The 16593-nt window shown below is 43.7% G+C and overlaps 1 protein-coding gene and 1 long non-coding RNA gene across 2 annotated transcripts in view; one reads left to right on the forward strand and one right to left on the reverse strand.

Moving 5' to 3' along the window:
* The window catches only part of CDHR3 (cadherin related family member 3), a 60835-nt gene extending 56256 nt beyond the window's left edge, over positions 1–4579 (reverse strand). The window contains 1 exon segment of the mRNA XM_057733562.1: positions 3923–4579. Coding sequence (XP_057589545.1) covers positions 3923–3968 — 46 coding nt within the window. The 5' untranslated portion in view covers positions 3969–4579.
* Positions 1–16593, forward strand: part of LOC130852488 (uncharacterized) — a 40960-nt gene that overhangs the window by 10998 nt on the left and 13369 nt on the right. The gene's annotated exons all lie outside the window — the stretch shown is intronic.

Raw genomic sequence — 16593 nt, forward strand, 5'->3', positions numbered from 1 at the left:
TATAGAATGCTGTTGTTTCAGTATATGCAACTTCTTCCTATGCAATGTCTTTAATTTCTACAATGTATACCCTCCTGGATGGGATGCTCACCCACCCACTTTGGGGGGCTGATTCATGCCCCCCAAAGCCTAATAGAAGGGAGCCCTTATTAGGACACAGGAGAAAAGATGGTGAGTCTTCTAATGATTCTGTAAAATTTACATCTCCAGTGTAAATGACACTAGGTCATAGTTAGCAAGAGAGGGAGTTGTTCATCTTGGAGCCGTGCTCTGGTGCTGGCCTGAAAAGGGCTGGCTTCTTGCAAACCTCTTCCAACTTCATGGAGGTAGAAAAGCAGACAGATTCCAGTAACTGAGTGCTTCAGCTGGAGATGAGGGGGAGACGACCAGGTTGCCATGGAAAATGAAGAGAGAGGGAGAGCTGAGAGGATGGATGGCCTTTTGCTTTTCTGAGGTTATCTGAATAGGAAGGTGACATGATAGAAAAAGTAGAAACTTTTTGCAATGTTCTTTGGATCCCTTATATAGGATTAATCACCCATAGAAAGACTTTCTGGAAATGGACTACATCTTCCTGCCTTTTCAAATAATAAGAGTATTAAGGAGGGGCTGCACCTGGTTCCTCAAGCAGCATAAGACACTGAGCCTGGGGCCTCTTTTGATTCCTGACACCACCTAGCAGGGGTCCAGGCCAAGATGGCAGACTTCGGGATCTTCCTAGAGAAACCAACATGGCCTCACACCTGGTGCTCAGCAGACAAAACTCAGGTCAATGCGCCTGGTAACTTTTTCATGTTCATGCGGATCTTTTAGCTACCAAGGAGCCCTTCTTTCATTAAACACACTTGTATTTTTCTTTTCCCTGAGACTCAGACAAAAGCTAGTTCCCTGGAGACTTTCTCAAAGTGAAGACAACTTCAGTGTGCAGTGGATTTAAATGCACCAAGGGGCCTTTGCTAAGTCCTCCCCCTCCCAGGAAGGACACGTGGTCCTTTGGTACTGATGGAGCCAGAGATCGTTTCATCTCAGCTCTTTCCCCTGCTACAGTTGGGAGTCTTGTGTAGTTTTAGGGGCTTCCTTTCTAAGTTGTCGTTGGAATGGGACGCTTTAGCATCCCAAAAAGAAAATGTTTTCTTTCCCTCATCTTAACAGGAGGTGAAAAGTAAGCTAACTTCAATGCCAATATTAAGCAGGCAGAGGATCCAAATTTCTGCATTTAGGGGATATCAGTAAGTGTGGGGGGGTGGGGGGGGTGGGGGGAACAGGCCCCCAAAGGGAAAATGGTCAACAGAACAACATTTATTAGATACCCTGTATCTGTTGGCACTCAGAGACCGCAAAGCAAGAAGAAATATGAAACCTGTTATTGCAGGGCTGACATTCCAGTTGAGGAGACCGGACAGACACATAACAGATGAATTATCGTATAACTCCTGCTACCTTTCACTGAGCACTTACTCTGTGTTAGACCCTATTCTAAGCCCTTAACATGCATTCCGTGTGCAGACAAAAGGAGTTCCAGGGTGCAGCGGGAAAAGAACCCACCAAGAGCTAGGGCAGTCTGGGAAGGCTCCATGCAGGAGGTGGGGCTTGACTGGGCCTTGGAGGATGCGTAGGAGTTAGACCAAATGAGAGGAAAAAGGATACTGGAGAATGTTACTTTGTGTGAGATTGTTTTGGTGATGCCTGTTTCCAGTCCCCTGAAGGCAGGTACTGGTGTGATTGCTCCCCTCCCCCAATCCTCTGTGACTCTGAGGTTTTTGAGATCAAGGATAAGGATTAGGTTCTCAGACTCACCTAGGAAGGTGAGAGAGAAACAGTCTGCATCACAACAGACCTTCCAGAAAATAGGATTTGACCTGCGGAAGCAAAAGTGCAGTACAGTGAATGGTCTTTTGGAGGGGGAGAGATTGGAATGTGGTTTTTATTTAAAAATTTCAAGTATTTCCTGCAAACTTTTGTGATCCATTCTTTCATACATCTGATGAGAAGTTTCCAAATGATAGTGTTTCAGTATGAGATGCTGGGTTCTTCCCAACCTCACTCTTCCCCCAATGACAATAAATGTCACCTCTTAAATGATTACGGTCCTAAAAGCCTACATTTCTGGGGAAATCTCCAGTGTTTGCTTCAAGTGAGAGTCTGAGCAGCTCAAGGCCCAGCTTCACACTCAAAGTTCCTCCTGCCCTCTAAAAGCCCAAGGTTAAAGATGGTTCAATATTATTAGGAAACCTGTGATCTTATTAGCAGATCAAAGGGGAAAATCAAATGGTCCTTTCTATAGATCTTGGGAAAAAATTTGACTTAAAAATCCATTTTGATTTACAAGAAAATAGCCTAAATAAGAATAAAAGCTATCTTCTTAACATATAAAACATTTCTATTTCATACCAAAAGCTAACATCATGCTTCATGGAGAACAAGACAAGAGTGTATACTCATTATTTAACAATGGTCTAAAGGTATAGGCCCAGTAGTTGCATAGGAAAAAGAAATAAGAGATCAGGACTTCCTAGGTGGTGCAGTGGTTAAGAATCTGCCTGCCAATGCAGGAGACCCGGGTTTGAGCCCCGCTCTGGGCAGATCCCACATGCCACAGAGCAACTAAGCCCGTGCGCCACAACTACTGAGCTTGTGCTCTAGAGCCTGTGAGCCACAACTACTGAGCCTGCATGCCACAACTACTGAAGCCCACGTGCCTAGAGCCCGTGCTCTGCAACAAGAGAAACCACCACAATGAGAAGCCCGCGCACCACAATGAAGAGTTGCCCCCCCTTGCTGCAACTAGAGAAAGCCCGTGTGTAGCAACAAAGACCCAACACAGCCAATAAACAACTAAAATAAATTTATTAAAAAAAAAAAGAAATGAGATTAAAAAAACAAGGGAGTAAAAGTACAAATGTTTATTATTTTCAAACCTAGAAAATACTTGAGAATCAACAGAAATATCACTGCAAATAATAAGATAATTAACAGACTTCCATACATTATCTAACAATCAACTGAAAGATAAAAGGGAAGAGAAGATCCCATTTACAAATGCAAAAAAAAAAAAAAGAAAGGAAAAAGAAGGGAACCAGAAATAAACATAATGAGAATGTTCAAGAGCTATATGAAGGAAATCTCAAAATAGTCCTGAGAAAACAAATGAAGACTTGAACACGTTTCTAGAACCCTGTTCTTGGATAGGAAGATTCAACATTGCACATAATAATCACTAACATTTACTAAGCATTTACTAGGTACCGAACACTCCTCTGAGCGTTTTACTATAGAACTCATCAAAGATGTAAATTATCCCTAAATTAATCTGCAAATTTGACATGATTGAATTCCATACATTATGCATACGCTACCTATTCAAAAATAAGATTTAATTTAAAAAGCTCAATTTCAATAATCCAACATTGAAAAATCATCCAACATTCTTGAAGCTCTTGAATGAGGGAGAGGGAGTGCCAAAAGCATGGGGTGAATCTTTGGCTTCTATCAGAAATTTTCCTTGCTCAAGACTAAGACACTAGCCCCTCAGTACCTCAGTTTTCCCATAGGGTGATTTGCCAACCTCAGTTTGTCCCCAGAAGGCTCCAGAGTAATGCTAGAATCTCCACAAAGCCTGGCTGACTTATATACAAAGCCCTGCTAGCAAAATTCATTTCCCAACTTTAGGTTTTGAAAGGACCACACAGGCCAGTTAGCACAAGAAGGGAAGTGAAGTCCGCCTGAACATTGATGAGATGGAGGCTTTGGGGGCACCCACTTCTCCAGATACCCCACCCCAGCCTCCCAGGGCTCCCTGATGCTGAGAAGCCCACACTTGAACAAGGCCTCTCAGAGGCAATGTCTTCTTTGGAGACTTTATCACATAATGATATCAAGCAAATGGAGTGGGCCAAGCCAGGTGCCAAAACGGAGTTCCTACCTGACAGGGCGCCCAGGAGAAGCAGGAAGAGGATGTCCTCCTGCATCTTTGGTAGTTCACCTCTGTGTGCCCTTCCAGCACATTATCCAGGACCTGAACCCCGCCTTAGACGAGAGTCTATTCCAGGTGCCACTCACCTTCCCCTCCTGGTTTGTTGCCATGTGAGAAATCAAACAGAGGCTTTGCTGTCACTAAGGGAGACTCCAAACACCACAGGACTGTTTGTTGTTTGATTACCCGCTTCTGTGACCGCATGGTACCAAGAGGACAGCCAACCAGCCCTGGTCAGCTCAGAGTCCATCTTAAAAGTCCACACCCACCATGTGTCTGCACAGAGAGCCCTGGAAGAGAAGTCAAAAGAGCAAAGGAGGAGCAGAGACATTGAGATGATGGTAAAAGCTGGACATACGCAGGATCATCCGTGATGGGCTCAGTGGCCCTGTCACCAGGCACTTTGTCATCCTTGGAAACAGGAGCGGGGAAGTAGGAGTTTTTCTGCTGTCCTGAATTGATGAGTTGGACTCAGAGTTGGAGACTAAAGCACTCATTCTAAAGAGAGGAGCCGAGAGCTGGGGCCAGGCCCCTTCTCAAGGCAGACCTGTGGCCATAGACACTGCCCTTTGACTCCATCCACTGCCCCTCCGGCCCTCAAAGATGTCTGTGGAGGAAGATTTTGGAGGACACTTCTGCCCATGGGGGAGTGATGTGGCCCATCCCTCGGGGCCAGGTGTTGCCCTGCATGGTGCTTTCATGCCCCGTGCAGCCCCGGGCCAGGCTGCAAGGCCCGGTGAGTGAAACACAGCTGGAGTCAAGCCTCCACCCAGACAAGGAGCAGTGGCCGTGCAGAGGGCGTGGGAGGGTGGCGGTGCAGCAGCCTGTCCCCTCAACATGGTGCAGTAGGAAGACCGTGGACACAGTGGGAGGAAGTGGGACTTGGACCATCTCTCCTGCTCCTTTCACCCAAGAACTGCTTGCTGGGAGAGGGATGCCCAGCAGCCCGAGGCTGGTGGCAGGAGATGAGTGGGGGGGCATTGATCCTCCCCATCAGGGACGCGAGCCACGGGAGACCCACAGGCACTCTGAAGACCATGTGTCCCCCACTAGTGAACCAGCTTTTGGATACACAGAGGTCACCCCTGGCCAGTTAGCCTGTATGAGCCCAGAGAGCTGCCGCAATCCATCGAGGGAGACAGCAAGTAGGGCCGGCCAGTTAGGGAGCCACGCTCACCCCCTTTCCTCTCCCTCCTCCTCACCCTCCTCCCCAGGGCAAGGGAGCCGGACCACACCCCACACCCAGGTGCCAGTGCTTCAGCAGGGGGGAGGCTGGAAACAAGATTTAAGTTGAGTTCGAGATGGAAGCTGGGAAAGCTATCAAGATGATGACTAACTGAAAGGGACTAGGAAGCAAGCTATTAAGAAATGAGAAAGGATGGCCAACAAACACATGAAAAGATGCTCAGCATCACTAATCATCGGAGAAATGCAAGTCAAAGCCACAATGAGGTATCACCTCACACCAATCAGAATGACCATCATCACAAAATCTGGAAACAACAAATGTTGGAGAGGGTGTGGAGAAAAGGGAACTCTCCTGCACTGTTGGTGGGAATGTAAGTTGGTACAGCCACTATGGAAAACAATTTGGAGGTTCCTTAAAAAACTACAAACAGAACTACCATATGATCCAGTAATCCCACTACTGGGCATATACCCAAAGAAAACCATAATCCCAAAAGAAACATGTACCATAATGTTTATTGCAGCACTATTTACAATAGCCAGGACATGGACGCAACCTAAATGCCCATCAACAAATGAATGGATACAGAAGATGTGGCATATATATACAATGGAATATTACTCAGCTATAAAAAGGGATGAGATGGAGCTATATGTTATGAGGTGGGTACACCTAGAGTCTGTCATACAGAGTGAAGTAAGTCAGAAAGAGAAAGACAAATATTGTATGCTAACTCACATATACGGAATCTAAAAATTGTGCTGATGAACTCAGTGACAAGAATAAGGACGCAGATGCAGAGAATGGACTGGAGAACTCGAGGTATGGGAGGGGGCGGGGGGTGAAGGGGAAGCTGAGACGAAGCGAGAGAGTAGCACAGACATATATATACTACCAACTGTAAAATACATAGCCAGTGGGAAGTTGTTGTATAACAAAGGGAGTTCAACTCAAGGATGGAAGATGCCTTAGAGGACGGGGAGGGGGAGGTTGGGGGGGACTCGAGGGAGGGTGGGAATACGGGGATATGTGTATAAAAACAGATGATTGAACTTGGTGTACCCCCCTAAAAAAATAATAAATAAATTAAAAAAAAAAAAAAAAGAAATGAGAAAGGGAGATGTAACCGAGGCAGATTAAAAACAATGACTGGAGGAAAAATAAAACCATTTCTGTTTTTATGCCCCTGGATTGAAACTGCTAAATAAACCGGTTACAGCCCTTTCTGGGCATGAGGAAACTAAGGCTCAGAGAGGGTGGGTGACCCGCCCCTGACGTCCAAATGTTCACCCAGCCCCTTCCAGCCTCCACAGTGCCCCCTGCAGCCGCTTTTTACGGTTTGGCTGCCACCACTCTGGCTTAGGTCCTGGCCTCTGACCTGGACTGTCTCTGAGCAGCCGATGCATCCCACAGGCAACTGTCAGATTAATTTCCCAAAGTACAATTATGACCCCTCTTTTCTCCCTTAGGAAAAGTTGACTTTTTCTGTATAAAACAGGAGTTAAGGGAGATTCCTGGTGACATAGTGGTTAGGATTCCAGGCTTTCACTGCTGTGGCCTGGGTTCGACCCCAGATTGGGGAGCTGAGATCCTGCAAGCTGTGTGGCATGGCCAAAAAAACAAAAACAAAAACAGGAGTTAAGATTTGAAATGTCAATCAGTACATTTCTCTCTAAAAGAGGTAAATGGCAAAAAAACCCATAGGTTTTGCTGTGTGACCTTAGGCAAATTACCTACCCTTTCAGAATCTCAGTTCTGCTTCTATAAATAATATTGTGGTGCAGTATTATGGCAAGTGGTACATGGGCTGATGAAGTGAAAGAAACTGGCCCATGCTGTGTGCTCTAGCAATACTATGTTTTTCCTAACAGGACTGCAGTAAAGGCTGCAACATAGAAGGTAGTCAACAAACATGGGTTGAAAAAACAAAGATGAATAAACAGTCACCAAGTTACCCATTCTCTCCTCTCAGTTTTTCCTGTCGTATTAGTTACTGTAAATAATCCATTTCATTATGCACAATTAAAGCTGAAGTGATGGCTCAGATTAAGTTATGGAAGACGTCAGAATAATTAAGGCTTTGAATTAAAGAAACTCACATCTGTTTAATTTTCAGCGTGACTGCACAGCATTCTTCATGTTGCCCTGTTTTCACCAGGATGAGGGAAATCCCCCCATCCTTCCCCTCCCTGGTCCAGGGATCATAAGGGTCAGATTTTGGAATTTGTTGTGGGTTTTTTCTCCTGTGATTACAGCGTCTGTCTTCAGCCCTGAGGTTGTTTCTGCCATCATGATGTTCTATTGTCCGTTTGCCGGCTCCCATCTCCTTCTGAAAGCATGTGGTCCTGGCACCAAGGACCCAGCTGGGCCAGAATCACATAGAGGTTGAATGGGACCCAGAGGCCCCTTGCTCTCTTGTTCCTGACCTCTGAGATGCTGAGTCCTGGTTCCATCCAAGTCTCAGCCTGGTGAGAGGAATTGGGTAGCTCGAGGGCAGGGCCAGAACCTTTGGGGCAGGCACCCCTTCAGCTTCACATGAAAGACCTGGGGAGGGTTCTCCCACATCGTGTATGGTCCAGCAATGGTTCAGGCCCTTACAGTATTTAAATGGACTTTCCTGGGATCCAGCTACTGCAGGTGTCTAATTTGCTAGCAAAGGAGTCGTGTTCCAAATATTCATTGAGTTTGAACTTGGAACACACTTTCCTATGGAGGGATTGCTCGCAGCCTACAAATGCTTACGTTACCGATAATGTACTTGAAACACAGTAGACTTAAGGTGAGAAGTAGAAGCACTGCTGTGAATGTTTGAGAGTCCAGCTCCTTCAGCAGGTCTGTGGGCAGTGAGGGGATGGCCAGGAAACCCCGCCACGTTTATATCTGTGGGGAAGTTCTGTCCATGGTTCCCATTCATCCAGTGCTGGAACTGGAGGCTTCCAGGATCCAAGCCCTGGGACAGGACACCCAAGTTGCACCATTCAAAGCCCCTGCATCACATGCCCCCCGTGGGCAGAGAGCATTCGGGGGGCCAGCTCACACACCCAGCGACACGCCGATGGCATGAAGCTGCTTGCGGGAATGGGAAGCAGCCCTCTGCAGTGGCTTCCCTGCGGGCCTCTGTGCCAGCACGCACAGGGCTTCAGCACCCCATGGTTCTTCCACACATCTGTCTCCAGCCAGTCTCGGCAAGCCTCTCCAGGCCAGAGAAGCGCTTATACTTCATTGCATCCTGGTTGCTTCATGTGTATCTCTGAGCCAGATGCATAGCAAGTGTGAAAATATTGTAGACTTACTGAATTCACTTTCTCCTCCCTTGCGCTGTGCCGTTCTCTCCCCCACCCTGAACACCCGTCCAGTGAGACCCCCTCAGCTCTTGCCGAGAAGGAAATGACGTTCCGCAGCCCCTCCTCACTTCCCAGACCCCAGGAGCACTCACTCCCTCACTGGCCCTAAGGATCCTGGGAGGGGCTCCTCTGAAGCTGAGGCCCTGTAGGAGAGGAAAAATAATTTCCCTCTGCCCTTCTGAGTCCTTAGCTGAGACCCCTGTAACAAAAGACAGATTAACAAGAAAAAAAACAAACAGTTTTAATATGTATACCTCGTGGACACATGGAAGATAGCCAGGGAAGAACGAGTGACTTAGAATTCACGTTTAAATGCCATCTTAATAGAGAAAGGGGAGGGGGGATGTCCATGATCTTAGGGGAGAGAAAAGGATTTTTAGAAAAGATGAAAGGGCCCTTAGAAGAATAGAGAGGAGGTGCGATGGTTCGTGACAAAGTTTGTCTGGATGTGGTGTCCACCTCTAGGCAAAGAAACAGTATCTCTTTTCAGTTTGCATTTCCCTTCTTATGAGTAGAGGTGAGCATCTTTCCCCAATATTAAGGAATCAATACTGTTTCCTTTTCTGTGAATTTTCTGTTCCTTTCTACCATTTTTCTACTGGATTTTTGGTACATTTCTTGCTGGCTTGTGAGAAGTCTTGATATGTTAAGGAAATTAAAATTCTTTCTGTAATAGGCATTGCAAATATTTCTCCAGTTTGCCATGAGTTTTGACTTTGCTTATAGGGATTTTGGCCATGTAAAATATTTTTAATTCTTATATAGTCAAATTTATTGTGTTCCATGGCTAAGTCGTACACAAAACCTTCTCTCTGAGATAATGTTTTAAATTTCACATTTTCTGCTAGCACTTTGCTATGGTCTGGATGTTTGCATCTCCCTAAAATTCATATGTTGGCATCCTAATGCCCAGTGTAATGGTACGAGGAGATGGCGCCTTTGGGAGGGTGGAGCCCCCATGGAAGGCATTAGTGCCCTTATAAACAAGACCCCACAGAGGCCCCAGAGAGCTAGTTTCCCTTTCCCCTTGTGAAGATACAATGGGAAGAGGGTCCTCACCTGACCGTGCTGGCATCCTGATCTCAGACTTTCAGCCTCCAAAACTGTGAGAAATAATTTTCTGTTGTTTATAGCCATCTGGTTTGTGGCATTTTGTCATAGTAGCCTGAATGGACTAAAGTAATACTTTTATGATTTTATTTTCCAATGAAGGCCTCTGATTTCTTTGGCCTCATTCTTTCGGGTGTAAGGTAGGATCCAGAGGGAACTTCACTTTCCAGCAGCTGTCTCAGAGTTCTCTTTAACCAGCTTAGCCAGAACCCTCCTGATCTGCTCCAAGTTTGGCAACAATGGAGTACTGTTCTTTCTTCATCTCAAAAAGGTGGCTAAGCTTAGGTTAGAACTATTAAGCCATGAAAATGTGCCTCTAGCCTGTTCCCCACGGCACCTGGAAGAAAACAGGGCGAAAGTTTCCCCCAGCCCAGAAGGAGCCATTCAGGAAAGAGTTAGGAATTTCCCCTGCATGAAAGAATCGGGCTGTGACTTGCTTTTTCTGGCTTCGGTCCCCTCATTTGCATGGATGCAGGTGACTGGATACCCCATGTCTGTCAGCTGTGTATCTGATAATACCATCCTACACAGAGCATTGGGCTGGATAGATGGAGACTGTGTCGTCAGTGTCAACTAACTCCCTTGTGGGTACCAAAAGTGAGTCTGATTCTTTAAGCTCAAGTACACGTTCTACCCTCTCTGCCTTTGCCTAAGCATGAAGCTATGTCCTTACTGCCCTTATGTGCCCTCAAGTGACAAGACCAGAGAGCCTCGTGACCTCGTTTACACCCACAGCACTCTAGTTAGCAATTCTGGCTATGCACCACTTTTCAACATCAGGAATGGCTGAAAGTAACAAGGGCTGGCGTGGATATGGAGCAACCAGAGTTCTCATACACTGATGGTGGGAATAGAACATAGTACCACCACTTTGGAGAACAGGTCAGCGGTTGTTTAAAAATAAACCTTCTACCCAAATGTTCAACTGATGGATGGATCAATAAATGTGATATACACATACGATGGAATGTTGTGCAGATGTAAAAACGCCAAGAGTGAACCCTAAGGTAAATTGTGGATTTTGGTGATAATGATGTAACCACGTAGGTTAATCAGTTGCAACAAAAGTACCATCTGGTGGGGAATGTCCATAATGCGGGAGGCTATGTGTGTAGGGGGGCAGGGGGTGTATGAAAAATCTCTATACCTTCCTCTCAATTTTGCTGTGAACCTAAAACTGCTCTAAAAAATGTCTTAAAAGTAAAAGAATTAAGATATCTGCTACAAGACATATGAGCCAATAAAAACATTATGATAAGTGAAATAAGCCAATCACAAAAGACCACAAATTATACAATTCCATTAACATGAAAGTCCAGAATAGGGAAATCCTTAGCGACGGAAAGTAGACTGGTAGTTGGGGATGTGGGGGATGAGGTGAGGGAGGGATAATTAGCTAAGAGGGCTTCTTTTCAGGTGATGAAAATATTCTAGAATTGATAGTGATGATGGTTGCACAACTCTGTAAATATACTAAAAGCCATTGAATTATATACTTTAAATGGGTGAATTGTATGGTGTGTGAATTATGTATCAATAAAAATGTTAAAAAAAAATAAACTACTATACAGCCATTCCACTTCTAAGTATTTACCCAAAAGAAATGAGAGCACATGTCCACATAAATGTTCATAGAGCTTAATTCATAACAACCCCAAACTAGAAAAGAAGAAGGAGAAGAAGGAGGAGGAGGAGGAGGAGAAAGGGAAGGGGGAGGGGAAGGGGGAGAGGAAGAAGAAAAGAACTACTGATACATTAACAACATGGATGAATCTCAAAATCATGCCCAGCAAAGGAAGCTAGACACGAAAAAGTATGTACTGTTTGATTCCAACTGTATAAAATTCTGGAAAATGCAAACCAGTCTATAGTGTCAAAAGGCAGATCAGTGGTTGCCTAGGGATGAGGGTGGAGGAGGGATAAACTTCAGAGGGGCAGGGACACTCGTGTGAGGTCATAAAAATGTTCCGCATCCCGATTTTGGCAGTTTCATGGGCATGTACAATCGTCAAAACTCACCAAGTTGTACACTTTGAGTGTACACAGTCCATTTTACATGAATATACATAACAAAAAATGTTGAAAGTCCATCGTAAACTGTAGAGCATAGGAGAGGGTTCTTGCCCCTCTGAAGTTTATTTACTAGGGGTAGTAGGAATACTTGTGTACCTTTGGGAAAGTTAACTATTGCCTGTCCCACGATACTTGTAAAATTAAGTGGTGGGATGAGATCATTTCAAATGCTTTTCCAAAATTTCCTATCAGCCCTTTCTGTGAGCATTTATTGGACACCTACGATGTGTAAGGCACTGTGCTAGTAGTGGAGGTGCATGAATGAAAAAGCTCTTGGGTTGCTAACAAACTAGCTTGGAGTCTCTAATATAAGCTCCCAATGCAAACCGGTCCTGCTATTGAGGACTGAAAACAAAATATGCTTTGATGAGTATTTTCCCGATATATCTTTATCTATCTCAAACTTTCTATGTAAATTTCTAGGTATGACTCTTGATTGATACATTATACCTTAATTTTAAAAATTCAAGCTAAAAGTATCTTTCTTTTAACAAATAATTTCATTTACATCTATTGTGGTTAATGATATATTTCGTCTCATTTCTACTCTTCTTTTTATACTGTTAACCAAACTTTTTCTTTTATTTTTTGTCTCTTTTTTCTAATGCTGTTCTCTTTATTTTCCTTTTCCTTCCCTCTACCAACTTGGAAGATATACATTCCATTTCTATTTTTTTAAATAATATACATTAACATAAAGCATAACTTTATGTTTTTAAAGAGACGTTAAAGATCATTATTATTTTTATCTTCCTCCTCCCAAAACAGAGTCCTTGGTTAATTTTTAACTTTTGTATGAAACTCCCCCTCCCATTTTTTATGTTTTCTATGTTATTTACAATAAAGTTCCTCCTTGTTTTAAACACACAAAAAAAGTTGAGATTTTTAACCATCAATATTGACAATATTTATATTTACCAAGATTTTTGCAGATTGTTTTGCATATCTTTGCTTCTTGCACCTCAGTCATTTTTTCTAGATTCAATTTCCTTCTTATTTTTATCCTTTAGTAGTTCCTTCAGTCACAGTCAGTGGGCAATAAGTACTTTGTAACAAATATCTTTTATTTTATCCACACTTGTAAATAATAATTTAGCTGGATGTATAAGGCTAGGTTGACAGTTTCCTGCTGCCCACTTCTTGAAGATATTTTCTCCCTGTATTCTTGCCATCTGTTACTACTCATGTGTAGTTTGTTGTTAGTCTGAAGTTGTTTTTGGTTTTGGTCTTTGTTTTGAGAAATATGTCTTTCTTTCTGGTAGCTTTTAAGGTTTTCATTTTATCCTTCATGTCCTACAATTCCAACTTTCTAATTTTGCTGTGAGACTACAAGATGAGCTGTTCTTCAAGGTCTGTTGTAGCTTCCTGGTTTTGAAGACATAGCAAATTGATACCTGTTTCTAAAGCACAAAGGATCTGTTGCAATATTAACTGAATAGATGATGGTATTATTGTTAATTTTTTGTTATGTTACATTTTCAACACAACGGGCATGAATAGATTTGATAGCAGTGCCTACAAATCATGACTTCTGCTGAGGCCTGGCAGATAATCAGACTTACTCAATGTGAAATATAATTTCAAACTAACAAACAAAACTCACAAATAGCTTATGAAAATCATTGTTATTATTTCTTCATAATTATTTATAAGTATGCCTCATTTAAAAACTGACCACCAAAGGGAAAAAAAGTCTTAATTTGAAGCAAATAAATAATAATATGGATTCTTGCAAGACAAAAAATTAGAATTGTATTGGCTTGGTGTGGCTCAGTTTGGTCTTGCTTAGCTTTCAGAACTTACTAGGATTTTCTTCTTTTTAAAAAAATATTTGTATACTCTCTTCGTGCAATCAAAATATTTCTATTAACAAAAATTTAACTTAATATGTGTACTTTCAGAAACACTTTACCCCTTAATATGTTTCTTTGTGTGTGTGCATGTGAGTGTTTGTGCGGTGGGTAAACCCACATTCAAAACTAAGTTCCAGTTCAAGCAGTTGGGCTTTAAACAACCCTCTGTACTTTTGTGGGCCCTCTCTAACCTGCATTTAAAGCCTCTACTATATTAAAAACAAGAAAACTCTTTCTCCTCTGATCTGCTAAGAGAGCTTTATAAGTTTTCTGGACATCCCATTGATTATATTCTTGAGGTTTCCTCAAACAACTGGAAAATGTAAGAATTGTGTAAAACTATAGAATTTTAGAGCCTGAAAGGACCATAAGGATCTTCTAGCTGAGTCCTATGTGGGTTATGAAGCTGTGCATTTCCTAGATAAGAAAACAGTTTAGATGACTAGCCCTGGTTCACAAAGCCAGTTAGTAGAGGTCCGGGAACGGATGCCAGGCCTCTGGATTCTCAGCCCTGCCGTCTTCCTCCTACTCTACACGTGTGTTAATGGCAGTAGGAGGGGCACAGCAGCAGCCGGAAATATGTGAATGGTACTAATATGTGTATGTTACTTCGTAGAAAGCATCTTCACATGCAGATAACACCTTCTGCTATAGTGACTTCCTTGGACCATCACTTTAGAACTTGCCAGTTAAGCCTTTCAAGCTGCTGCCTCTTTCTCTCAACAGATAATATGAGAATGTAGATATCATGTCATAGACATCTTGCTGTGGAGGGTTCTCAGGCAAAGTGGCTGCTTAATAGGTAAAAAATCCTGGCTAAACAGTGCTGAGGAAGGGCCTGGGGAGTGGGCAGGGATGGTCAGTAGCTATTTTGACCTGACTATCGTTGCCATCACAGACCATAAGGGGTGACTTACCTGAGGTCCCCACCTTGGGCAGCTCTGATCCAGAAGATGATGGTCAGGGAGAGAGAACAGATTCTGCCGACAGATGCCAAATGTGTCTATGCACAATTCTGCACATGTATGAAGGTATTATCAAAAATGAGAGCTTTCATCTAGAATTCTCACTTAAACTGATACAAAAAATTTAATCTAGCTATTTTCAGATATACCCAGTCGAATTCGGTGCTTTCCTAGCCATTCTGGCTTTATAGTCAAGTCACAAATCATGATTTTCTTCTCCTTCTTTCTCCTTATCCCTGAAGCTGACACTAATGTCTGGCTGCTTTCACATTTGCCACCATGGTGCTGAGGGCTTGGGAAGAGGGTGGTGGCTGGACACTTACTTTTTGGTGCACTGATGGCCTGCTGCTTCAGAGGCACCCCCTCCTGCTTGGTGTCCAAAACATCCTCCCAGATCTCCTGTAGTCCTGCCCGTGGGCTGCACCCTTGTTCTGGTGTCAAGTGTCCCCTTGTTCTGGTCTCAAGGCCCCATGGGTCTGCTGTCTCCCAGATGTCTTTTGTGTCTCACTCAGGAGTGTTGGGTGTTTTTTGATGGGCACCCACACCCCTTTAGGAATACAAGGAACTCAGGATAGCCTCTGGCCCTGTATGTCATGCTGCCATTTCTACCCCATGGTTGGTACACAAGAATGGAGCAAGCTTACAGTCACCCTGCACTGTCCCTTCTATTCTCAGATCTCCAAACTTAGGAGTTCCTTGTGTATCTTCAACAGATACACCCACATCGGTGAGCTGGCCCGTGTAGGGAGGATTGAAAGGATGCACAACTTCCACACTGCATCTAACTCTCTTATTTCCTCTTCAACTCTCCTCTCTCTATTCAGGTTGAGGGCTTTATCTGTTGGCTTGGAAGCAGGGGAAGATGTGGATGGAGAGAAGGCAGGGAGAAATGGGTGCTGCCTGCTCACATCTTTTTTTTTTTAAACTTTTTATTTATTTATTTATTTATTTATTTATTGGCTGTGTTGGGTCTTCATTGCTGAGGGCAGGCTTTCTCTAGTTGTGGTGAGTGCGGGCTACTCTTCATTGTAGTGCCTGGGCATCTCATTGCGGTGGCTTCTCTTGTTGCAGAGCATGGGCTCTAGGCACACAGGCTTCAGTAGTTGTGGCACATGGGCTCAGTAGTTTTGGCTCACAGGCTCTAGAGTGCAGGCTCAGTAGTCATGGCACACAGGCTTAATTGCTCTGTGGCATGTGGGGTCTTCCAAGATCAGGGATGGAACCTGTGTCCCCTGCATTGGCAGGCAGATTCTCAACAACTGCGTCCCCAGGGAGTCCCCTGCTCACATCTTGCTTCAGATTTTTCTTCTATCCATACTTGGATGATGGATTCTGAAGCCAAGGAGTTTGTGTCTTTGTTCTCTATTTCTGCACTGTTTGGATTATGGGAAGCTAGGGCTGCCATGAAAAAGTACCACAAAAATGGGTGGCTTAAACAACAGAGATTTGTCTCCCAGTCCTGGAGGTTAGAAGTCTGAGATCAAGATGTCAGCAAGATTGGTTCCTTCTGAAGGCTCTGAGAAAGAATCTGTTCCAGGCCTTTTCCTGGCTCCTAGTGGTTTGTTGGCACCCTGATCTCTGCCTTCATCTTCCTGGGCATTTTCTCTGTATGCATGTCTGTCTCCGTATTCAAATTTTCCTTTTTATAAGAACACCAGTCATATTGGATTGGAGTCTATCCTAGGACTGCATTTTAACTTAACTAATTACATCTGCAAATGAGGTTACTGTGATGGTCAATTTTATGTGTCAATTTGACTAGGCTACGGCACTCAGATATTTGGTCAAACATTAGTCAGGTGTTTCTGTGAGGGTATTTTTAAATGAGATTAACATTTAAATCCATAAGCTTCTAGTAAAGTAGATTACCCTCCATAACATGAGGGGGCCTCAACCAATCAGTTGAAGGCCTTCATAGAACACAGGCTGACTTCCTCCTAGCAAGAAGGGATTCTGGCTGCAGACTGCCTTTGGATTCAGACTGCAACTGGGTACCCAGCCTGCCAGCCTATTTTGCAGATTCTGGACTAGCCAAGCTTCCCCAATCACATGAGCCAATTCCTTAAAATAAATCTCTCAATAGATA

This window comes from Hippopotamus amphibius, chromosome 4, assembly GCF_030028045.1.
Source record: "Hippopotamus amphibius kiboko isolate mHipAmp2 chromosome 4, mHipAmp2.hap2, whole genome shotgun sequence".
NCBI lineage: Eukaryota > Metazoa > Chordata > Mammalia > Artiodactyla > Hippopotamidae > Hippopotamus > Hippopotamus amphibius.